A 26,768-nucleotide genomic window follows, 5' to 3' on the forward strand; every position below is an offset into this window, starting at 1 on the left:
CGCTCACCTTCGGGTGACAACTGCTCATGGTGCATCAGGCATTAAGTTCCTCACATACCATTATGTTGCTTGTCCACCTCTGGAATGCCTTTTCTCTAGTCACCCACGAACAACGATGCCATTTGGTATCCACGGGTCAAAACAGGGTGACTCGGTTAGTTGCTCTGTCGTTTTCCCTGATCCTGTCCTCAAGGTCCAAATGCCTCGAGACTTCAGGTGCTAAATTACACGTCTGTGCGATTCTCTGAGTGCCCTACTCTCTTTCTACAATACTTGTACCCGTCAAATAAAATAGTCCGTAATATTCAGGACATTCTCCTCCAACTACAACAGCTGGGGAAGGAGGTGTCTTCGTGCTGGGTGCCAGGGCATGTGGTTATTATGGGGAATGAAAGGACACATATAGCAGCCAAGGCAGCATGTCGTGATCCCCAGTTATTTCAATGCGCCATTCCCCTGCATTCTATCACCTTACACTCTTTAACATCCATTTTTATTTATTTACTTATTTAGGCATAACTAATTTGAGGGCCAAACAGACCAAAGAAAAAAAAATCATCTTTTATTTGACTGTGCACTTGCCCACAAAAGTTCTTTGTAAGTGAGAAAACCAAATTTTGAAGTGTAATTTGTTTGTACATCTGGACTGTTCACCTCATGTCACACTCCTTAACTTCCACCAATTCTCACGGCTAAAGACATTAGTGGCTGCAAAATGTTTTGCATCCACTGAAGGACGTAGGACAGCTGTACATAAATAATTTGTGTACTTTACATAATTGTGCTTCAGGGTTAGAATTACTCTGTAGGGAAACATTGAACAACACGAATTGATCTAAAGAGAATTATCAAAAATAAATTCACTGTTTTCTAAAGTAACGCATTCCTTCACTCTTAGGCTGAGGAATATTGTGTGTCATTGTACTGTAAGGTCCTCTGAAAGTATTTCATTTGATTCATTTATTCGCCCAGATATCTCACAATAATATAAGATTTCTCTTCATTATAACAATGAAAATAGATAGCTTAAATTATACGTATACACCAAATATGTAATAATATTTATGTGAAGATAGGACAAGTGGTCAGCCATGGCCTTGATGAAGGAACCATCCCAATATTTGCTTGAAATTATTTAAGAAAACATGAGAAACCTAAATCATGATAGCCAGACAGAGCAAATTTTATCTTCCTGAATGTGAGATCTCTCTCTCTCTCTCTCTCTCTCTGTGTGTGTGTGTGTGTGTGTGTGTGTGTGTGTGTGTGTTTGTTTGTTTGTTTGTTTTTACAATTACACTGCCTCATTTGGATCATTGTACAGTGTTCTTTGACTTACAATTTGCAGCAGATAACTTATACTTTCAACGTAATTTTGGACTGCATCATTGCTCACATTAGACATCTGCTGGTGACTGCTGGAGCATGAACATACTGCTATGCATCTGGCACTCATTACAGTCTGATTGGAAAACTGACTCTGTCCTGTAAACATTCAACTATGCCCCATGCGTGTTTTTATGTCCTCCCCTCCATCCACCTGAGTAACTTTGGTCACAATCCCCCCGTAAAGAGAAGAAAAGCAAACCTACATTTATGGCATTTGTGGATTTAGATAAAGATTTTGACAATGTTGACTGGAATACTCTCTTTGGAATTCTGAAGGTAGCGGGGATAAAATACAGGGAGCAAAACACTATTTACAACTTGTAGGGGCATTAAATTGAAGCAATTGTTGAGAAGGGATTGAGACATGGTTGTAGCCTATCGCTGGTGTTACTCAGTGTGTACATTGAAGAAGCGGTATAGGAAACCAAAGAAAAATTTGGAATGGGAAGGAAGAAAAAAAACTTTGCGGTTTTCTGATGAGATTGTAATTCTGTCAGAGATACAAAGGACTTGGAAGAGCAGTTGATTGCACTGGACAGTCTCTTGAAAGGATTATATAAGACAAACATCAACATAAGCATAACAAGGATAATGGAATGTTGTTAAATTAGATCAGGTGATGTTAAGGGAATTAGGTTACGAAACAAGTCACTTTAAGTAGATGATGAGTTTTGCTATTTGGACAGCAAAATAACTGGTGATGACCGAAGTTAAAGAGGATATAAAATGTAGACAGGCAGTGACAAGAAAAGCATTTATGAAGAACAGAAATTTGTTAACACTGAATATAAATTTATGTGTTAGGAAGTCTTTTCTGGATGTACTTGTCTGGAGTGTAGCCATGCATGGAAGTGAAGCATGGACGATAAACAGTTTAGATGAAAAGAGAATACAAGCTTTCGAAATGTGGTGCTACAGGAGAATGCTAAAGATTAGATGGGTTGACCATGTGACTAACGAGGAGGTACTGAATACAATTGGGTAGACAATGAATTAGTGGCAAAACTTGACCGAAAGAAGGGATTGGTTGATAGGAAACATTCTGAGACATCTAGGGATCACCAGTTTAGTATTGGAGGGAAGTGTGGGTGGTAAAAATCATAGAGGGAGACCAAGAGATTAATACACTAAGCAGATTCAGAAAGATGTAGGTTGCACTAGTTATTTCGGAGATGAAGAGGCTTGTTTAAGATAGATTAGAATGGAGAGCTGCATCAAACCAGTCTTTGGACTGAAGACCACAACAACAGCAGTAATCCACTACTGATTGCTGCGGCAGAATTTCACGGGTAGCAGGGCTCTGTACATGTGAAATGGTACAGTGATGTCCATTACGACTAGGGATTCACTTGTCATTTTAATCTGACTGGCTGGGAGGTATACGAGTGGGGAAATTTAGTTTGTGTGCTGTCATTATGTCATTCAAGTTTTCATTAGGATCCAACTCATATAGATAACACAGCTTTATCAACATATACTATAGTACCCATTAAGTTTGCTAGATAATAGTAGCTAGTCAAAATTGCAATTGCAACCAATAAAATTGGTTGACATTAGAAATATCATATTCACACTCAGATATGTTTATTCATGCATAATATTTGAATGATAGTGGCCTTTTTCTAGAAATAAAATATTATAAACATAAATTTTAATCATGTGTAATGTAATTTTTTTTTGCGCTTTATTTTTATTGGGCCTTCATATTAATTTCAGTGGCGTGCTACTGGAAGAGATCTGTTCGATTTGGTGTGCCGGACTATTGGACTAAGAGAAACATGGTATTTTGGACTTCAATATGAAGATTCAAAAGGCTTTATATCATGGTTGAAACTGGACAAGAAAGGTAATTTCTGATTTACTGAAGCACCATAGTGTGGGAACAGTATTCTGCGATACAGCATTCGTACAGTGATAAAAACTCAGGTGTATTTCTTGTAGTTTCCGCCAATCAGTTATTGTTGCAGATTGCTGCCAGGTTTATTACTTGAAGTTTTGACAGTTAATTATTAACTTTATAATGATTCCAGAATGAGATATTCACTCTGCAGTGGAGTGTGCACTGATATGAAACTTCCTGGCAGATTAAAACTGTGTGCCGGACCAAGACTCTAACTACCCAAGCACGTCTCACGCCCCATCCTCACAGCTTTAGTTCTGCCAGTACCTCGTCCCCTACCTTCCAAACTTCACAGAAGCTCCCTTTGAACCTTGCAGAACTAGCACTCCTGGAAGAAAGGTTGGAGACAAGGTACTGGCAGAACTAAAGCTGTGAGGACGGGGCGTGAGCTGTTCTTGGGCAGCTCAGATGGTAGAGCACTTGCCTGCGAAAGGCAAAGGTACCAAGTTCGAGTCTCGGTCCGGCACACAGTTGTAATCTGCCAGGAAGTTTCAGCTTTATAATGTTCCAAAGATGAGCTTCAAAAACTGATAAATACTAAGCTTGTGGGGCATAGAAAAAAGTGAAAATTGAATATATATGTTTACTCACTGAACTGGCCATTTTGACTCAGCTCCCATGTTGTTTTACCAAATCTCTTGATGCATGTGTGAGGGTCATGCTTAAGAAAACGCTATAAATAGTAATTTCCAATACCCTTTTTACATGATTAAGACATTTTTACATATATGAAAATTTGTTGATGGAACCAAATTGTGAAAAAGAACTAAATAATAAAATAACAAGAAGTGAAAGAACTATCATTATGTACATTGTTTTTCATACCATTTTCGAAGAATATAATGAAAAATGCTAACTATTGCTGGTGACTTGTTACTTACTTATGTATTCTAATCTTCTGATTTTGATGGTAAGTCCTTTGGGAGGGTCATTAGGTATCAGATAGGTTTTCAGAAAGAATATATGAGATTGAATTCTAACTAGGACAAAAACAAGTGTTCTTCACTGATAGAGATAAAAACAGCAAGGGCTAATGGTTTGATGGTAGGAGGCAAACTGTGGTAAAAGGAGAACTGAAAATGAAGAAGCAGTTATAAAAACAGGATTTAAAAAGTGGTTCATTGTAGCAACTACTGGCAGAGGAGAATTTAATTTATTATGATAGTGGGGGTGGCTTTGCACAAGCTTAAAATAAATATTATAGGCTATATTCAGAAACCTTTGCTGAAGTTATAAAGTTGCTTCAATAACAAAGAGCACTTGAACACAGGTTTAAATGTAACCAAAATCTCATACATGAACAAATACTGAAAGAAGCCAAAATTAGTGTTATATGATTGATATGTCTGAAGCATTTGTTGTATTTAAAGTAAAATTCTATCTACCCATTTGATTGAGACATTTGGTTACAATAATGGCATCAAAGTTGAGGATAATAGAGAGAATGCCGATACACTAAATTTTTTTCCCAAAATTATTTCACCGAGGAAGATCATGCAAATTCCTCCTTTCAACCATTGCTTAAACATCTAAATGACAAATAACTAAATAACTGTCTATGGGACACAACATTAGCTAAAAATCACTCAGCAAAGGAAAAGTGACAGGACAGAGTGATCTGCCCAAACGATCCACCTAGACTACGCTAAAGAACTTGCTCCTCTTCTAGCAGCAGTTTACTGTAGATTGCTGGAGGAGTGAAATATTCCAAGGGGTGGAAAAATGCATAGTCCATTCACATTTTCAAGGAGCTCCATTGAACACACACATGCAAATGTAGATCAGTTTTGTAGGAGTTCAAAGACGGGTTTGTTGTAGTCTATCCTGTGCAAGCCTTTTCATCTCTGCATAACTACTCAAACCTACATCCATTTGAACCTGCTTACTGTATTCAAGCTTGTACAATTTTTACCCCCATATTTCCTGCCATCACCAAATTGACTATTCCTGGATGCCTCAGGCTGTGTCCTATCAACAGATCCCTTCTTTTAGTCAGGTTGCGCCTTAAAAACTTCTTTATTCCCCAGTTTGACTCATTACCTCCTCATTTGTTATTCTATATATACATCTAATATTCAGCATTGTTCTGTAGCACTATTCTATTCTTGCTAGTCATCCACATTTCACTTCCATACAAGGCCATATTCCAGACAAATAAAAGATTAATAAAAGATTTCCTGCCACTTAAATTTATATTAGATGTTAACAAATTCCTGTTATTCAGAAACGCTTTTTCTGCTATTGCCTGTCCTCATTTTGTATCCTTCGTACTTGGCGCATCATAACTTATTTTGCTGCCCAAATAACGTGCCCTAATTTAATTTCTTTAGCATCACCTGATTTCATTTGACTACATTCCAGTAGTCTTGTTTTACTTTTGTCAATGTGCATTGTATAATAAGCTTTTTTTTTTTTTTTCAAGATACTATCCATTCCATTCAACTGCTCCTTCAAGTCATTTGCCATTGCTGACGGAATCACCAAGCTGTTGGCAAACCTCTAAGTTTTTATTTCTTTTCCCTGAACTTTAATTTCCATTTCAAACTTCTCCTTCATTTCTTTCACATCTTGCTGAATGCACAGATTGAATAACATCTTACACCTTTCCAGTTGCCTCACACTTTTTCTCTGTCCCTACTTCTGTCAGCTTAAGCAAACACTCATCAAAGACAGTGTCACCATGGCCACAGATAGAAGCATTTGGGAGTTTGCCTGTGTGTGTGTGTGTGTGTGTGTGTGTGTGTGTGTGTGTGTGTGTGTGTGTGAGAGAGAGAGAGAGAGAGAGAGAGAGAGAGAGAGAGAGAGAGAGAGAGAGAGAGAGAGAGAGAGAGTCTTAGACTGGAAAATAATTGCAGCTCACTGGTTAGTTACATCTATGTACTGTTACACATCATCTGTATGCAAATGTCACTGAGGAACAGGTGAGCAGTTGATTTCCCTTATTTCTGTTTATTGATTCCTCCTTGGAATTTCATTTATTGTAGTAGCTACATCATAAGAAGGAAAAAATCAAATTTGCAATTTTTATGTTAATATTTTGTGTTTGACAAAGAGAAATAGCATTGAATTGTAGAACTAGTGGCAAAATTCTTTAGATTGTGTCAAGTTTACGTGGTCGTGGAGTGTTACACTTAATTTCTTCTGTTAACTCTAGACAAACTGTCATCAGTGTTATTGCTCCACATTGACAAGTCAGTTGCAATTCTGTGTAAGCCTCCTTCATAGTGTTGTGCCTGTTTGTATATTTTTTATCAGGTGGCATATCTGGCTTTGGGGTCATTAAAAATCTGTTTCTTCAGCCATAACAAATTCTCCCTCTTGGTCTCTTATCAGAAACATTTTGATCGAAGTATACTCAAGAACTTCTAAGAGGAGCTTGTCTTTCCATATGGCTCTAAGCTGTAATTGTTTTACTTCAAGGATCCCCAGGAGAATTTTTTCCGATCCTAAATGCTGTCGTATATCTCAATCCATGTGCCTGGATGTTAAAGTTCTTGGGCTGCTATGTCTTCATGTAAAAATATTGCCATCTGTTGATATTCCGGGATGTTTGGACTTGATGACGCACTTCAGTTTTTGCGAAGTATCCGTGTATGTATTAATTGTGATACCATGTTCCGGAAAGTCAGTAAGCAGCGAGACCCTTGCAGTCAAAGACTTTCCTAGAGCTGATGTGCATGGATTTGGATTTTTTCATTAGCCTGAATCCGTGTTTTTACTATTATTGGCTCTGACACTTGTGCTCGGGCTCAAAATGATGACATAATGATTCACCTCCCATGACAGTATGTGACAGGAAATGATATTATTCATTGTGATACTATTCCAGATACTGCAGTGATGTCAAAATTCTGTTCAATTCCTGCTCCTCTGTAAGGCTCTGGGAACCCACTGTGCACAGATTTTCTGAAACTTCAGATGCTCTGACATGATGGTGGGAGTGGAACCATGACTGATGCCGAACATGAACCAAATGTCTTCCACCATGTAACCATATGTTGGTCATCTCTGAGCATCCACTACAGCAATGGCAAAAGGGCTAGTTACGTGATGACCCTCTCCTGGCCGACTGCTGTCTTTCAATGACATCCGACATTCTTGAAGTCATTTATTCCATGCAAACATGTGTGCGTGTGTTCACCATACAAAGCAGGCATTTAATCATTAATGTCACTTCCTGACATCCCATCCGCAGTCAAAAACTGCACTACACCTCACTGTTCCTCTTTCCTGGTCTCCATAATGAAGTCAAATGCATATACAACTTGTTGACCTCACATAAAGCATGTCTTAAAGACAATGGCACAGTGGCGAACATCTTACTATTCCTTACTGATTCCTGGGTGAGACACTTCAATACACACATCTACATGTGTTACCAGTGTCCACACCATGTTCATTATATAGTTTCTCATTTTCATTTTACTGTCCCTTATAGACATAGTGTGTTGTACACAACATGGCAGGTCTCAACATGTCTCCATGTGCATGCAAGACAAAGACCACAAAGTGTTCAAACAAACTATAAAACAATTCCAAATGTAGTATGTGTGCCCTCATTTTGATGATTGTTGTTAATTTCATTTCTACTGTCTGAAACACAATTGTTTGTGTGTATAAACATACCCACGCATCTCTCTCTCTCTCTCTCTCTCTCTCTCTCTCTCTCTCTCTCTCTCACACACACACACACACACACACACACACACACACACACACACACACACAGAGAGAGAGAGAGAGAGAGAGAGAGAGAGAGAGAGAGAGAAGGAATAAAAATAGAGAGAAACCTTCACCCTTAAAATGGTTTCAGTGCAGGACCAAGGCATCCCACAACAGCCTCAAACAGCATTCATGTTTTTGGGGAAGTTCTATCCTGAAGATGTGGCAGAAGAATTGGTGCAGGAGGTTACTCAGCATCTGTTCTTTCTGCAAGTTAAACAAGCAATCCTATCAATGGACATCTACTGCCCTCCAGAGGCATCTGTTTTGCTTGCATCGTATGCTGTGCAAGCTAAGGTGAGCTCATAGCAGTATACTACTAATTTTCATCAGGAAAAGTATACTAAAGTGACAGTACTCAGTAATTTACCATCCCCAGATGTGCCAGAGGGATCCATATCTGAAATCCAAAACATTAACTTAGAAGAAAGAATGCCAAGTCTGCAGAGTTTGCATGTTAAAATATACTGCTGAATGTTGCCCCCCCCCTCTCCCTCCCCCCCCCCCCCCTCCTCCTCCTGCTCCCCTCTGACCCTAGTGGTAAATGAATTGTAAGAAGGTCCTCTGTTTCTACAGAAATCAGTGAATACTTTCTTACACCTGAAATACTGGTAAGTAAGAAATAATTCTCAACCACTGTTAAGCCAAAGGCACCAATATCAATGTTATAAAATTATTATATGTCATATTTTTCTTCATTCTGTATTGATAAAATCAATAAAGGAATGGTGGGTGAAGTACATTCTGACCGTGGAGCTATAGGACTGGCAAGAATCTATTTGATGATATCTTTATTACAGAGTTAGAACTGCAAACATCACTGGTCAAATTTCTTTGTATGACTGAATCTTAAATATTTGTAGAAAATCTTTCAAACAGTGGAAAATCCAAAATGGAATTACAAAACTAATTAAGACAGATTGCTACCCACCACATAGGAGAGGCATTGAGTTGCTGATACAGGGTGTCTACGACCCGGGACAACCGGGAGATCTGGGAAAAACCCGGGAATTTTTTCATCTGGGAGAAAACCGGGAAAAACCCGGGAATTTTTTTGAATTCCGGGAATTTTTCATTGTTTTTGTTCTCAGTTAAATTTTTGTAATTTTGACTCATAAGAACCAGTACTCTAACAAAGGATATTACTGTATCCTATTACTGCAGAATAATACTGCAGCCATAAAACATGAACAAGAGAAAAAACTTAAATTGCAAAGGAAATCCACAATTTACAGCAACAGAATACAGTGCTCATACAAGCGTCTACCAACAGCAAAATGTGTCAAAGGCTTTAGGAAGACCATGCAATGCTTCGTAACAACAAATTGCTTCCTATGAGCATGACGTCACAACTGTTAACAGTAGATTTGTTTCAGCAGTTACGAGTGGGATCATGCGCATGCGCAGTTGAGTAGTGTCTTCTTCTGCTTCTGGCTACAGAAATGTGGCTGTTGGCTATGTAAGCAGTCGCAGTAAAAATAAAAGATTGCGCACCAGCCCTGGATCTATGAGTGCGAGGGGAGGGGGGAACAAAATTGATATAAAACTTGTTTTCCAAAGCACCTAGCATCTAGCGTACGTTGGTCTATCGATTATTCGTATGACTTTGAAACGTGTCCCTGTCAGTTTTTTAACATTGTTGAACACATTATAAGTTGATTTCTGAATGAATCATAAGTTGATTTGTGAATGCGTGCATAGTGTACGTGATGTCTCTGTCAGTGGAATCCTCGTCACATCTAGAAATAAACTTTCTGCAGGCAAAAGAGGCTATACGAGCTGAGCAGAGTATAGCTGATCGAAAGAAAGCCAACCACTGTCTGATATGTGGTTGATAGGGTTTGCGAATGATGAGCGTTGTTACGATCACCAGCAAAATCCATAGATTCAGACTACCAGAGTGCAAATAAACCACTAACAGGAATAACAGGTAAGAAAGATTATGTATTATCTTCCCGGTGTATTCAAGAAAATGAAATTTTCACAGAAAGTTTTTGGCCAGATCGCTGTACTAGCAAGGGCCAGTTGTACAGTCTCCGGCTAGCAGCCACTTTAAGGTCTATTCTGGAAGTAGCGCGGAAAACGCGTTGTACGAACACGTAACAATGCCTAACCGGAGAATAATTGTGGGATAACTGAACTGGTGATTCTGGCAGAGTTAGTGAAGTTAACCGGCGAATAAGCTTTGACATCGGCAGGAATAGATACAGAATTAGTGATGACAACATTGTTTGTTAGAACGAGGAAGGAGGAGAAGCGGGGACATCACACAAGTTATGGAAGAATACGACGATTCCAAATTTCTATAAAAATTTTGCACTACTACTTTTCGATCTCATGCTTGAGAAACTGGAGCATATGAATGAAGTATAAAACTATTTCCTAACGTAAAGCTTTTTGCTTGTAGTAGGCCTAATAGGCATTTCATATTGGTACTTTGTGAATTATAATCTGCCATGTTATAAAAATGACCATTTCTGCCAAAACAGTCTCGTTTATTTGGCGTGTGTTCCAATTGCTGCAGTATTATAAAAGCCTATTTTGTTTTATCTCGTAGACAGTGACAAAATATAGGTAATCAGGTCGAGAAACCACACCAATCTTGGGCCTATTTGTAATTACAGCTTTTTCAGTATTAGACGACGACATTTCGATTTTTCATGTAGCAAAATGTTTGACGAACTTTGATGAGGTAACATATCCTTTTGCAGAAAGGAAAGCATGCCATGTAAAGCTGTAGCAAGATTAGAGAGAAAAAAATTCTAGGAGCTAAGGATTGAAGAAATGTGTACTGTCTTGCTTGTCTCTTCTCTTTACTGGCTTTATGTATCCTATACTTAATTCTGTCACACAAAGCAGCAAGTTGTTAGCTAATACAGAATAAAGAGGGAAAATGTTCATGTCAAACCGGCCGACTGGAAGCAGGAGAGGCACCATAGGACATTTCAATTTCTGCTGTCCTGAATGTAGTTCGATGGCATCCAGTACAAAATATACACGTTTTAATTCCACAGACTGAAATACAGTGACGTGCGATAGAAGAATGGTGTGTGAATAGGTGTGGCGCTGCACTTTGGCACACTTAAGATCAGATAACATGTCTTACAATTCCTCGGACATGTATGTTTTATGCATCCGAGTCTTCAGAAAGTTGTGCGCTACAAAATGAACGTATTTTTGAAAATATTCAATTTTTTTAATTTTGGCTTCCTATCTCAAACGCTCGAGGGATGCCACTATCTACATTTGCCCCCTTTCGGAAATATCGTAGATACGGGTCTTATGCCCAGAGCAGTTACAATAGGGAAGGTGGTAGTCTCCATGTGACCCGTGTTTACATTTAGAGATTTTGCTGTTTCCTCTTTGTCTACTGCACTACGTCAAATGAAAACAAAATTGATTTCTTGGGCAGGAGCTATCATGTGAATTAAAATACATTCACATAATTACGGAAGGCTAAAATACGTTATTAGTTTCAGATTTTATTTTATTTCCACCTTACTGGCAATCAGGCACTAATTGCCATGCAGAACAATGAAGTTATTTTTATCGGTTTGCTGAAGAAATTTTCTTTTATTAACCTTTTCCACTGAGGCAGTCTATATATTTGAAACAAAGGGTTTAATTTCAAACTATTGGCTAGTTTCAACTGTTCGGTGCATTTCAAGTGTACATTTTCATCTCCTAGCACGTATGGCATTATGCCATAACAAAGAACGAAACATGAGATAACAAAGTACTGGTACCCAAGGAAATTTACATCCCGAAACCACATTGGAAAGCTTAATATCAGGTCGATGCCTACTTCACTGGGAATCTGGGACTCATTTAAAAATCAGCTCTTTGATAACGAGCCACTTAGAAGAATTTATAGCCCAGAAGATCACACTTTTATGTCATTATTAAAACATTTACTGGCACATTTGTGTGATATGTCTTAAAATGCAACACGTGCGTAAAAGACCAATATTATATGTGAAAGCTTAGCTTCTCTCGCAGTGTATTGGCCTTAGAGACCAATATTATATGTGAAAGCTTTGTTTTTCTTGTAGCAACATTATATATATTAATTTAAACCATTAACTTTTCCTGTTCGTGTGTTCGCGCTACTTAACAATGATGTTGCTATTGGCGGGCTACACCACTTGTCCGAAGCTCTGAATATCCGCTGTCATCGGCAGGTGAGATCACATGACATGACCTATGACTGGCTTACAAATACGCATCGCAATCTCGATTTCAATGCTTCAGAAAGTAACATGCGGTGTTTGGTGGAATTCGAATTTATATTTTCGTAATACAAAAATATGCAGGGTACATGTTACTGCACATCAGACATCTTTCCAAAAGATGTTTCGTTTTCTAAAGCGCCGGTAAATTCTACGCCCATGTATAAAACCATAATCATTCAAAGGATTGATAAGTTATACAGTTCCGAGAGAAAATATACTGTCAATTAACAGGGAAAAACTATGTTTCCACCCGGGAGAAAGTGTATTTTTAACCGGGAAATCTGGGAATTTTTTTCCTTTGTCCACGTATACAGCCTGTGATAGGTACATTTAAAAGTACATATACTGTTGGATATTTATTAGCTATTGGACAATGTCCTTTGTCAGACTGGGAAAAGTTCTTTCTCAGACAAAAATGCATGTGCACAGCCCCCTCCCCCGCACACGTTCATACGTGCACAAGTGAAGTGAGAGGCAGAGAGGAGGAGGGTAGGGGTGGGGGAAGATGCTGTACTGCTGCCTATGGGAGTGTGCAGAGGTATGATGAAGAGAGTATGGTGGGATGCAAGGGTGCGCAGCATTGGTTGGCTCAGGAAGGTTGAGGGGAGAGCAGAGAAGCAGAAGGGGGGGGGGGGGCAGGGGGGGCTATGTGAAGAAGCTGGAGTGGGATAGAGAAGGGGATAGAGGGAGGTGGAGACAGGGACTAGTGATAGTTGAAGACAGGATGGTTACAGGAATGAAGTGCACGTCACAGGCAGAGTTCCTACCTGCGCAGTCCAAAAAACTGATGTTGATAGGAAGAGCTGTGATGCACAGGTTGTGAAGCAGCCACTGAAGTCAGGCATACTATGTTGAACAGCCAGCTATCTCATGGCCACAGTTGGCAGTAGCCACTCACGTGAACAGACAGCTTGTCAGCGGTCATGACTATGTAGAATTCTGCACAGTACTTGCAACTAAAGGGCTGCTTTCATCGGTAGGGCAGCACTACAGTATCTTTCCCCACCCTTTACCCTTCTATACCTCTCTCTTCCACCACAAATCTCTTCTGCACTTACACTGCACAGTGCAGCTGATATCATTACTCGTCTTAGTAGAGGAGACGACAGTGGCCTTTTGTATGTGACTTCGGCATGTGTGTGCTTTGTATAATAAAAGACTGCCCAATAGCTAAAAAATGTAAAAGAGTCTACATTTAATTGTTTCCATCCTCTGCTCAACTGCTTCTCTACGTGGTTAGTAGCAATCTATTCTAATTCATGTTATTATAAAACATCATTCCACTTTGACATACATTTTTCCTTGGCTGCATGGTATATAACACACTCGCACTTTTGCAAGTGCCTTTTATTTGTTCTTAATCTCTTAAACCTTTGTTTTAATATTCAGAGTCGAGTGTGTCTCCTTAATATATGACTGTAGTATTTATTAAACAACAAGATTATTTTTGAATTAATAAATTAAAAAAAAAATGAAAATTGAACTGCAAGAATCTTTATTAATGATCAGTCTTTATGATTTCATTACACATTTGAAGTTACAGCTGGAAGCTCTAAAAGATGTCTTATTTTAAGTAAAAAATTGTTGATTTAATATTGCTGGTGTTATGTCAAAGTCTAACAGGTGTTTAGCTATACTTTTTGTGATAAATTATTTTGATTATTTTTCTCTAAACAGTCTTCTTTTCTTGTAAAAATTCTAAAAAGGTGTTATGTAATAGACCAAGATTCACTGATAACATTGCAGTTCTGTCAGAGACTTTAAAGGACTTGTAAGAGCAGTTGAGCAGACTGGATAGTATCTTGAAAAGAGGTTAGAAGATGAACATAAACAAAGGTAAAACAGGAGTAATGGATTGTAGCTGAAGTAAATCAGACAGTGCGGAGGGAATTAGATAAGGAAATGAGACAGTAAAACTAGTAGATGAGTTTTACTACACTCCTGGAAATGGAAAAAAGAACACATTGACACTGGTGTGTCAGACCCACCATACTTGCTCCGGACACTGCGAGAGGGCTGTACAAGCAATGATCACACGCGCGACACAGCGGACACACCAGGAACCGCGGTGTTGGCCATCGAATGGCGCTAGCTGCGCAGCATTTGTGCACCGCCGCCGTCAGTGTCAGCCAGTTTGCCGTGGCATACGGAGCTCCATCGCAGTCTTTAACACTGGTAGCATGCCGCGACAGCGTGGACGTGAACCGTATGTGCAGTTGACGGACTTTGAGCGAAGGGCATATAGTGGGCATGCGGGAGGCCGGGTGGACGTACCGCCGAATTGCTCAACACGTGGGGCGTGAGGTCTCCACAGTACATCGATGTTGTCGCCAGTGGTCGGCGGAAGGTGCATGTGCCCGTCGACCTGGGACCGGACCGCAGCGACGCACGGATGCACGCCAAGACCGTAGGATCCTACGCAGTGCCGTAGGGGACCGCACCGCCACTTCCCAGCAAATTAGGGACACTGTTGCTCCTGGGGTATCGGCGAGGACCATTCGCAACCGTCTCCATGAAGCTGGGCTACGGTCCCGCACACCGTTAGGCCGTCTTCCGCTCACGCCCCCAACATCGTGCAGCCCTCCTCCAGTGGTGTCGCGACAGGCGTGAATGGAGGGACGAATGGAGACGTGTCGTCTTCAGCGATGAGAGTCGCTTCTGCCTTGGTGCCAATGATGGTCGTATGCGTGTTTGGCGCCGTGCAGGTGAGCGCCACAATCAGGACTGCATACGACCGAGGCACACAGGGCCAACACCCGGCATCATGGTGTGGGGAGCGATCTCCTACACTGGCCGTACACCACTGGTGATCGTCGAGGGGGCACTGAATAGTGCACGGTACATCCAAACCGTCATCGAACCCATCGTTCTACCATTCCTAGACCGGCAAGGGAACTTGCTGTTCCAACAGGACAATGCACATCCGCATGTATCCCGTGCCACCCAACATGCTCTAGAAGGTGTAAGTCAACTACCCTGGCCAGCAAGATCTCCGGATCTGTCCCCCATTGAGCATGTTTGGGACTGGATGAAGCGTCGTCTCACGCGGTCTGCACGTCCAGCACGAACGCTGGTCCAACTGAGGCGCCAGGTGGAAATGGCATGGCAAGCCGTTCCACAGGACTACATCCAGCATCTCTACGATCGTCTCCATGGGAGAATAGCAGCCTGCATTGCTGCAAAAGGTGGATATACACTGTACTAGTGCCGACATTGTGCATGCTCTGTTGCCTGTGTCTATGTGCCTGTGGTTCTGTCAGTGTGATCATGTGATGTATCTGACCCCAGGAATGTGTCAATAAAGTTTATCCTTCCTGGGACAATGAATTCACGGTGTTCTTATTTCAACATTTGGGCAATGAAAGAACTGATGGCCGAAGTAGAGAGGATATAAATTGCTGATTGACAGTAACAAGAAAAGCATTTCAGAAAAAAAGAGGAATTTGTTAACACTGATTATAAGTTTAAGTTCTCTCTCTCTCTCTCTCTCTCTCTCTCTCTCTCTCTCTCTCAAGGTATCTGTCTGGAATGTAGACTTGTATGGATGTGAAACATGGACGATAAGCAGTTCAGACAATAAGAGAACAGCAGCTTTTTAACTATAGTGCTATAGAAGAACAGGACTAAACTGCCAACAGGTACTGCATCAGGGGGTGGCGGAGCATGGAGAAGGGGAAAAAAGAGAAAGAAAGTAGAGGAGTGAGGGCTGCAAATAAACATGGTGGGAGATGAGAATGGGGAGGAGGTGATAGGACAGAGGGGGTAGAAAGTGTTGGGTGGAGGGTGTGGGAACCGTATGTTACCATGGGTTGAGGCAGGAGTAATTATGGGAGCAAAGAATGTGTTGTAAGGATAACTCCTATCCACGCAGTTCAGAAAAGCTGGTGGCGGATGGGAGGATCCAGATGGCTCAGGTAGTGAAGCAGCCATTGAAGTCAAGTGTGTTACGTTCAGCTGCATGTTGTGCCACAGGGTGGTCTACTTCGCTCTTGGTCACAGTTCGGCAGTGGCCGTTCATCCTGGTGGACAGCTGGTTGGTAGTCATACCAATATAAAAAGCTGTCCAATGATTGCAGCAGAGCTGCTAAATGATATGGCTAGTTTCACAGGTGGCCTGGCCCCTGACAGGGTAGGATAAACTGGGAACAGGTTTTGCACCTGGGTCTTCCACAAGGATATGATCCTTGTGGCAAGGGGTTGGGATTGGGAGTGCCATGCAGACAGACTAGGATGTTGTGGAGGTTGAGTGGGCGATGGAACACCACTTTAGGAGGGGTAGGAAATATCTCAGGTGGGATGTCCCTCATTTTAGGGTAATCGAAGCCCTGGTGAAGGATGTGGATCAGTTGTTCCAGTTTGGGGTGGTACTGGGCGACGCAGGGGACACTCAGTCGTGGCTGGTTGTTGAGGGTGGTGTGAGGATTGGGGGTGTGAAGGGAAATGACAAGGGAGTTCTATTTGTGGACCAGGTCTGAGGGATAGTGCCTGTCAGTGAAGGCCTTGGTGATGACAGATGTCAAAATGCAGGTATGGTAGCATCTTTTAATTGTACCTGTCTCCAACTTGACATGTCTTCTTTGAGTGAAGTAGCAATTTGCTTTTTCCTACCTGGAGTTTCCATTGTTTGATAAAAGGAGGACTGATTGGTAGGGCACTTCCTGAGGTGTCAGTGAATTGCCAGTTGGGTAATGGAGAGGTAAAAATTGTTGAAGGAGACCAAGGGACGAATACAGTAGGCAGGTTCAAATGGATTTATATTGCAACAGTTATTTGGAGATGAAGAGGCTTGCACAGAATAGACTAGCGGGAGAGCTACATCAAACCAGTCTTTGGACTGAAGACCACAATAATAATAAAGTATAGCGGGTGGACAAAAATATGGAAACACCAATAATACAACACAGTATCTTGCCTAATATGGTGTAAAAAATCAATTGGTGTTCAAAATAGCTTCCAGTCATCTCAAAATCGATAAATACAGGTCCCGTATGGTTTTCATGTGTACCATATTTACTCGAATCTAAGCCGCACCTGAAATTTGAGACTCGAAATTCAAGGGGAGAGGGAAGTTTTAGACCGCACCTCCAAATCGAAACAAAGTTGGTCCGTTGTAACACGAGACACAATTTAGGTCGAATGGATGAAGGTACAGCTACAGTAGTTTGGTTCGAGTCATAAGCTTAGCAGTTAAGCTTTACCAGGTAGCCATTGCTATGCGTCTGGTGCTCTGTCTGTATTTATATGGGTACCATGCCTTTTTCACGTGCTTCGTCTGGTTTCAATCGATTGCTTATTTTGCTTTGATCTGATAAGCGCCGTTCTCTTTGTTATAGGTGTTTACATCACTCTAAACTGAAAATGCATTATTGCACTGTGTCATGCATTGTTTGTCGCATTCTGATAATGTTTACAACCTGTCGCCGCTCGCGTCATGGCTTGATTTTGTGCATGTTACCGCCGCTTACAATAAAAAAAGAAAGGAATTGTCTCATAAGTGAAACAATGGCAAGAGACTGCTATTTGTTGTTATTTACACTGCTGCTTTCTTTGATAATGATCAACAAGAACCAAATAATAGACTGCGTATGATAGAAGATGTTCTGAATGAGAGTTTAGCGAAAATTTTTCTCCGTTTGAAAATCTTTGCAGACGCCTCTTTAATACATTACAGTCTGCACAGAGATTAGAGTCAGCTTAGATTTAAAAATCTAGTCAGTTGCCGTGCTTCATTTCTGACTGTATCACTATGCAGCATAAGAATAATAAGAATATAAACATGACGTGATATGTATATTCTTCCGTGTTTGCTGTTGTCTCACTCTAGTTTCGTAGTTTATTAGGCAGACAGAATTTAAATGAGATAGCAGCAAACACGAAAGAATACATGGCATAATGTTTACATTCTTCTATCTTTTCTTTTAGTTTATTTACCGACGCAGAGGTTTTGGCATCAGTATTTATCTTTGTGCCTGCAAAGCATGCCTGTGTAGCACTACATATATTCGACGACAGAAGTCAGTTGTGGTGGCACCTACCAACATTTTCCAGAACTTTCGCTTACTTTGCACTCGATTCTAAGCCGCAGGTGGTTTTTTGGATAGCGAAAATCGGAAAAAAATTGTGGCTTAGATTCGAGTAAATACGGTATGTTTTACCATTTTTACTTCAAAATAGAGGCAAGTTCAAGTAACAGTGATGGAGGTGGATAGCAACCACGCACCCTTCTCTCCATAGTAGATCACAAAGGCTCAGTGATTGGTCTGGTGGCTACAGTGGCTAGGGGGGGATGTGACAATTTCGTCCTTATGCTCACAAAACTAGTCCTAGACAATGCAAGCTGTATGAGCAGAGACCATGTTGTCTTGGAACACAACATCACCATTGGAGAACAAACATTATACATTGGCAATAACACAACCTTGCAGAATAGCCGTGGAGCCTATGGAATACCACAATATGCTGCCCAAATCGTCACCAAGCCCCTGCCACATTTCACTCTCGGTACATAACTCAGCCAGAAGTTGGAAACAGTGTGAAACGAGACTCATCCTCAAATGACTTCTTTCCATTGCTCCACAGTCCATATTTTATGGCTTTAACATACACATTTATCAGCATTGTGACTTAGCGGATGACTTTTTTTCACTATCCCTGCATGTGGTATGAATTTTGAAATGCCAAACACTCGGCTATTTTGGTTATGGGAGCATCCACTACATAGCATCAATAATATGCCGACATTCAAGTTCACTTATTTCCAACATAATGCACTCACAGCATCACACAAACGCTATTCTGACACTTACAATGCAGTGAGGATGTTACACAAGTGCCATTCATGGTGAGATGGATCAGCATAACCTGCAGGCTTGGCTGACATCTGCATTTATGTTTAAGCCTGCATTTCTCTCTGTTTCCATATTTCTGTGAGTGAATTACAGCCTTCTCAATCTTGAAGTTATTAATAGATGTAACACAATAAATTGATGCAGTTGTGAGATACCGTATCCATTTGGCTGAAGAAAATATTTAAATCAAGCTGAAAAACTTATAGTCTTGATATATTTAAGAATGTTCAACCAATCTTGATATATTGAAGAATGTTACAGCCAAATAAATAAAATGTTATAATCTGTAATGTATTATATCTTATGCAAAAATTTTACATATTTGTTGTAGTATGGTGACTATGATGAAGCAACTCATAAGCCAGGAATGCTGGCAAGTGAAGATTTGTTACCTCAGAGAGTAATTGATCAGTACCAGATGACGCCAGAAATGTGGGAAGACAGAATAAAAATCTGGTACGCCGATCATCGTGGTATGTCCAGAGACGAAGCAGAGATGGAATATCTTAAGATTGCTCAGGATCTTGAGATGTATGGAGTTAACTATTTTCCTATCTGTGTGAGTCAGTACAGTATGTAATATCAATCAAATCTCTGGCATCACAATTTTAATCATAACTGATCTAGACAACAACCTTTGCAAGCGCACTGTGTGTACTGCAAAAGAGTGCCTTATTAGTTGAATAATTTTCTCTTGCCTCCTCTTTACAGTTGTGTTCAGTTGCTAGTAGAAATTCATTATGCTAGATCAGAGATACTGCTTGTTAGCTGTGTGTTATTTTTTCATTGTGCATCTACTTGGAGTTATGATACTTTCTTCCAGACTCAACGTTATTTAACAGCCATGTGCAGCACTGTGATAATGTGTGATATCTGCTCAATTTGATATTATATAACAATTCTTATGGACAAACTGGGTGGATGTATTCTATTTTTTATTATTGGTATGTGTCAGAATTGGCAACCAAGACATTAGTTAACTCACCTTTGCAAGTAAACCATTATTTAAGAAATGGAACACCTTGTAGAAATTGAGCCTAGGTGAGACAGTAGACACTTGTAATTCAAAGAATCTTATTCAAATCTCCCATGATTTTTTAGATTTCTCTTTATGAATTCTTAGGAGTGATATAACTGAATCTTTGGCTGACTTAATTCCCATTCTTGTTGGGAGGACCATATCGTGTGATCACAATTATATACAGCTGTGTCTTTGGCTGTAAAGCCAGCTTTAGTATACATTTGCTGGATTGTTTTTTTATACTGCTTTAGAGTTTTACAGCTCATGCCGTGCAGTATAATATCCACATTTATATGCTACACTTTTGATGCATCCATTTCGTAATTTATGGTATAATTTACCAAGCATGCCTGTTACTCAATGGGTTCCTATCCCTGTTAGGCCATTCTGATTTAAGCTTTTTGTGACAAATACTTTCTTGTGGTTAGAGATACATCACCAGTCTATTTTTATGTTGTAGAATGCTTGTAGGGAATGTCAAGAATATAGTAAATAGACGGGTTGCATCAGGTTGGTATAAAGTTCCAATATTTCAGCCATATCCTCCACTGTCTTTGACAGGAAAGCAACTATCAAAGAGATGATGAGAATCAGCAGATAAAAATGATGATAATGTTCCTTCTACAACCAGATATTACAGCAATGCCAAGTGGACTGAGAACATTTCATGCAATAAATCCATTGTGAAAGCCTTTGTAATTAATATCAAGTATGGTTTAGCAAATTGAATATTTGATATGTGTATACCTGTTGCGATGTTGTAACTGAATGTTTCTATTTGATTTACCCCAGACATCCATGATAGCAAAAAACATGTTTACTGCTAGACTTCTTTAAAATGGGTGGCATATTGTACACTGTCAAATTATATATAAAGTTACAATGCAGCTAATATCATTAAATTAATTTTCTTTGTACCCCCTCCAGCTCCAATTTACATAATATATATGTGCTTGACAGGGAAATGTGTCAACACAATAACCAGTGGCTCTAGAAGGGAAACGTATCAACACAATAAGAAGTAACCAATACCATTTATTAAGAGTACGGTGCAAAAATTCGCAACAGTGGAAATTCCTGAATGAAATAATACGTAAAATAAGGAACGGCAACTGTTCTTCTATAGCACGTAGAACATGCAACTGAAGGTAGTTTTTATACTAGCTTATGAGTTCTTGCCCTTTCTTTAGCAAAAGTACACACATGTAGACAAAGCAACCCGACAGACAGCTAAGTGCACAAAACAGTGACCACATTTGTGACTGAAAGTCTGAATTATGAATTCTGCACAGGTTTACAAATCACCTTATGCTGGTATCAGAATATTCCTTCAGCAAGAGCAAAGTGTTTGTGCTATTCTTTGACTAAGCAGATGATTAAATTTAACCTGCGTTGTTAAAAAATTAGGGTGAGGTGATATGAATTGCCAACCTTCCAGAAGCAACCTGTTCCACAAAAAAACCAACATATTGATTTGTGCAATGATTCCACTATAACATCAGAGCATGACAATAAAGTATCACCCAAAAACATATATAAAAAAAATTAAAAAAAATATTCATCCACCTTTATACTGCACAAGCCAGCTTGTGGTACATAGTGGACGGTGCTTCAAGTACTGCTTTCATCTCCCCTCACTCCTTCTCCATTTGCAATTTGTTTGTGGGAAGAATGACTGTCAATTACTGTCAGTATGAAGTCAAATTTCTGTGATTTTACTACAATGGTCATTTCATGAAGTGTACACTATCTGATCAAAAGTATCCAGATGTAGTGGACATAAATATGGAATGTGTCCACCCTTAATGTTTATGAGAGCTTAAACTTTCTGTGAGATGTCAGAATGTCTGTGGAGGAATGGGAGCCCTTTCTTTTTCAAGAGCTGAAGCCAGAGAAAGTAGTGATGTGGGATGCTGGCGTCTGGAGTGAAGGCAGTGTTCTAAGTTATCCCAGAGGTGTTCCGGTGTGTTCCAGTTGAGACTCTGGGCAGACCTGTCCATTTTAGGAATTTTGTTGTTCACAAACCATTGCCTCACAGATGCTACTTTATGAAAGGGTGCATTTTTGTGCTGATAACAACACCCTACGACTTATCTTAGAAGAAAGATGAAGGAAAGGTAAACCTACGTTTCTAGCATTTGTAGACTTAGAGAAAGCTTTTGACAATGCTGACTGGAATACTCTCTTTCAAATTCTGAAGGCGGCAGGGGTAAAATACAGGGAGCGAAGCGCTATTTACAATTTGTACAGAAAGCAGAGGGCAGTTATAAGAGTCGAGGGGCATGAAAGGGATGCAGTGGTTGGGAAGGGAGTGAGACAGGGTTGTAGCCTCTCCCCAATGTTATTCAATCTGTATATTGAGCAAGCAGTAAAGGAAACAAAAGAAAAATTTGGAGTAGGAATTAAAATCCATGGAGAAGAAATAAAAACTTTGAGGTTCGCCGATGACATTGTAATTCTGTCAGAGACAGCAAAGGGCTTGGAAGAGCAGTTGAACGGAATGGACAGTGTCTTGCAAGGAGGATATAAAAGCAAAACGAGGATAATGGAATGCAGTCAAATTAAGTCGGGTGCTGCTAAGGGAATTAGATTAGGAAATGAGACACTTAAAGTAGTAAAGGAGTTTTGCTATTTGGGGATCAAAATAAGTGATGATGGTCGAAGTAGAGAGGATATAAAATGTAGTCTGGCAATGGCAAGGAAAACATTTCTGAAGAAGAGAAATTTGTTAACATCGAGAATTGATTTAAGTGTCAGGAAGTCGTTTCTGAAAGTATTTGTATGGAGTGTAGCCATGTATGGAAGTGAAACATGTACGATAAATAGTTTAGACAAGAAGAGAATAGAAGCTTTCGAAATGTGGTGCTACAGAAGAATGCCGAAGATTAGATGGGTAGATCACATAACTAATGAGGAGGTATTGAATAGAATTGGGGAGAAGAGGAGTTTGTGGCACAACTTGACTAGAAGAAGGGATCGGTTGGTAGGACATGTTCTGAGGCATCAATTACAAATTTAGTACTGGAGGGCAGTGTGGAGGGTAAAAATCGTAGAGGGTGACCAAGAGATGAATACACTAAACATACTCAGAAGGATGTAGGCTGCAGTAGGTACTGGGAGATGAAGAAGCTTGCACAGGATAGAGTAGCATGGAGAGCTGCATCAAACTAGTCTCAGGACTGAAGACAACAACAACAACAACAACAACAACAACAACCATTGTTGTGGAACTGTTCCTCTACTGTACGCCACACGGTATGCTGTAAAATGCGCTCATAATGTGCCACATGTAGTGTTTTCTTAAGTGCAATAAGGGTACCACCACCTAATCATGAAAATTGCTCCTATACTGTAACACCACCTCCTCCATACTTCACTGTTGGCACCACACATGATGACAAGTAACATTCTCCAGCATTTGCCAAACCCAGGCCCTTCCATTCGATTGCCATAGGGTATAGCATGATTCATCACTCATTTCCAATCATCCACACTCCAGTGTCATCACCACCTCAGTTGTCACTTAGCACTGACAACAGAAATGCGTGGCTTTTGTGGAGTTGATTGACCATTCCACGACATTATTTTTAACTCCCTACACACAGTCACTGTGCTAGCTGGATTGCTGGTAACACTGTGGAACTCATGAGTGATTCCTTCTTCAGGTTTCATGCAGTTTTTTTATAACACCCTCCACAGTGCTCTACAGTCCCTATCTATCTGTACATGAGGTCTGTCTGGTCTTGGTTTAGCTGTGGTTCTTCCTCCTCATTCCCAAAGTCACTTCACCAACAGTCGATTGGGGCAGCTTTAGAAGGGTTGAAATGTTCCGGAGGGATTTACTCATGTGACATTCAATGACTAGTCCATGTTGGAAGTCAGTCGGCTCTCCTGACCAATTCATTCTTCTGTTACTGCTTCTCTATTGATTATACAATACTCCCTACCTCTATCATTTATACTAGTGGTCCCATCCCTTGCATTTCCACATTATATAAGGGTGTCTGGATGCTTGTGATCAGATAATGTATGTGAGTGAAAGAAAATATAAAAATACAGCAAATGAAGCATGTGAAATGGAATACTGATGTATAAAAAATGATGTTGCAAAATGAGGAAGTGCTGAGTAGCTAAGCAGGGGTGCGTAGAGAACAAATGCAAGGCTATAGAAGCTTTTGTAACTAAGGAAAGGGTAGGGTAGATGTTGCCTATAGGGAGATTAAAGAGACCTTTTGGGAAAAGAATATAAACTATGTATCAATATAAAATATTCAGATGACAAGTCAGTACTAACTTAAGAAGCGAAAGAGCGACAAAATATATAGGTGTATTCTGCAAGAGAAATGAACTTGAAAACAATATTATCAAAATGGAAGAGAAAGGAGATGGAAAGGAGAGGGGAAATATGACATTGCGAGAATAATTTGACAGAGCACTGAAATATCTAAATGGAAACAAGGCTGCTGGAGTAGACAGCATTACCTCAGAACTATTGACATCCTAGGCAGAACCAGTGATGACAAAACTATTCCACATGTTGTGCAAGATATATGAGACAGTCAAAATACCCTCGGACTTCAAGCAGAATGTTATAATTCCAGCTCCAATAGTTTAATAAGTCATACGTGCAAAATAGTGATGATTTATTTACAGAAGAATGCCGGGATGGAAAACATTCATTAAAATCATTAAAAGTAAGTATTTTTCAGATTGGTCAGTTTTAATCTGTATTTTTCAGTTTTTGGTCAGTAAAGTCATTTTTATTCCATAGCTTCTTTAAAAATGATTTATGTGATATGAAAAAAGGTTTGTGTTCAGTCTTTGCTAAAGTTATTGAAAAGGTTGTGTATGCAAGGATAATTGATCATTTTATTTTACATATTTTGCTATCAAATGTACAGTTTAGTTTTAGAAGTGGTTTAACAACTGAAAATTCTATATTCTCTTTTCTCTGTGAAGTACTGGATGGATTAAACTAAAGGTTTTGAATGCTAGACATCTGTTTTGATTTAACTGAGGTGTTTGATTGTGTTTATCACAAAATATTGCTCCAGTGGTTGGACCATTATGGAATAGGGGAGTAGCTCACAATTGGTTGCTTTAACAACAGACAACGAAAAGTCATTATCCACAGTACCGAGAATGGCTAAGATGTGGTGGTCTGAATGGGGCATTTTCCAATGGGAGTTGCCTCAGGGATCAGTGTTGGAGCCACTCCTGTTCCTTAGTTATATAAATGACAAGCCCTCTAATATTACATGTGATTCTACAATATTTCTGTTTCCTGATGACACTAGCTTGATAGTAAAGGATATTGTGTGTGACATTGGCACTGTTTCAAATAGTGTATTTCATAAGTTCATGGCTTGTAGAAAATAAACTAATGTTAAATCACAGTAAGACTCAGTTTTTTCTGTTTCTAACACACAATTCAACAAAACCCGACATTTTAATCTCACAGAATGGGCATATGATTAGTGAAGCTGAACAGTTCAGATTTCTAGGTGTTCAAATGTAATAAACTGTCATGGAAAGTCCACATTCAGGATCTTGTTCAAAGACTTGATGCTGCCATTTTTACTATTTGAATGGTATCTGAAGTAAGTGATAGTTAGACAGAAAAAGTAGTCTACTTTGCTTACTTTCATTTGCTTATGGCATGTGGTATTATATTTTGGGGTAACTCATCCAATTCTCAAAGGATTTTTTTGGCTCAGAAAGACGCAGTTTGGACAATAAGTGGTGTAAGTTCGCGACTCTTTTGTTGGCCCCTGTTCATTAGTTTGGGTATTCTGACATTGGTCTCTCTCTCTCTCTCTCTCTCTCTCTCTCTCTCTCTCTCTCTCTCTCTCTACTTTTCTTGTTAACAGTATCAGCTTATTCCCAAGAATTAGCAGATTTCAATTAGTTAATATCAGATCTGCATTTGGATTGTACTCCCTTGACTCCTGTGCAGAAAGGTGTGCAGTTACTGCTGCAGCCATTTTCAGTACACTACCACAAGAATGCAAAAATCTTAGCAATAACACACGCACTTTCAAATCAAAACTGAAGAGTTTCCTCATGGGTCACTCCTATTCTGTCGAGGAGTTCCTTGAAAAATGAAGCTGATTCCTGTGTTGTATTGTTGATTGCACTTACATAAACTTATGGCTTACCTTTCTTGGGTTCATAAACATTTTATTTTATCTGTTATTACTTATGTGTTGTAATTTCATGTACTGTCACATTCCATGACTTCGGAGATTTGCTCCTCAGTTCGATCTCAAGGAACTAGATGTGTGTTAAAAGAAAAAAAAAAGTATTGCTTTATGTGGCAAGTGGATTGGTAAATTAGAAAATGCCCTTGAGAAGACTCTGAATTACAACTTTGTTAATGGCCTTTTGCACAAGAGTGTAATTTTGATCTCTGTATTGGGAGTGTTATTAAAGTGGTGTGAAGTAATTGAAAACATTAAGACAGTTAACAAATCTCAAGATAAGTCTGGAATTTTCAGTTTATTGGGGCTTTAGTGCTAGAAGGGGGCGTGCTTCTACACATATGCTTAGAGAAACTACATACTTCACAACTTTGTTTTTCTTCAGCCCATTCTGGATTTAGCATTGATGGTGTAATTTCATCTTCCAGAGCTACACCATCAATTCAGCTTTATTTTGCT

At 39.7% G+C, this 26,768-nt stretch overlaps 1 protein-coding gene across 1 annotated transcript in view; it reads left to right on the forward strand.

The window, feature by feature from the left end:
* The window catches only part of LOC124625796 (merlin), a 171,733-nt gene that overhangs the window by 23,349 nt on the left and 121,616 nt on the right, over positions 1 to 26,768 (forward strand). The window contains exons 2-4 of the mRNA XM_047149248.1: positions 3,103 to 3,232; positions 8,100 to 8,305; positions 19,420 to 19,647. Of these exons, the coding sequence (XP_047005204.1) occupies positions 3,103 to 3,232; positions 8,100 to 8,305; positions 19,420 to 19,647 (564 nt within the window). The remainder of the gene's footprint in view (positions 1 to 3,102; positions 3,233 to 8,099; positions 8,306 to 19,419; positions 19,648 to 26,768) is intronic.

This window comes from Schistocerca americana, chromosome 8, assembly GCF_021461395.2.
Source record: "Schistocerca americana isolate TAMUIC-IGC-003095 chromosome 8, iqSchAmer2.1, whole genome shotgun sequence".
NCBI lineage: Eukaryota > Metazoa > Arthropoda > Insecta > Orthoptera > Acrididae > Schistocerca > Schistocerca americana.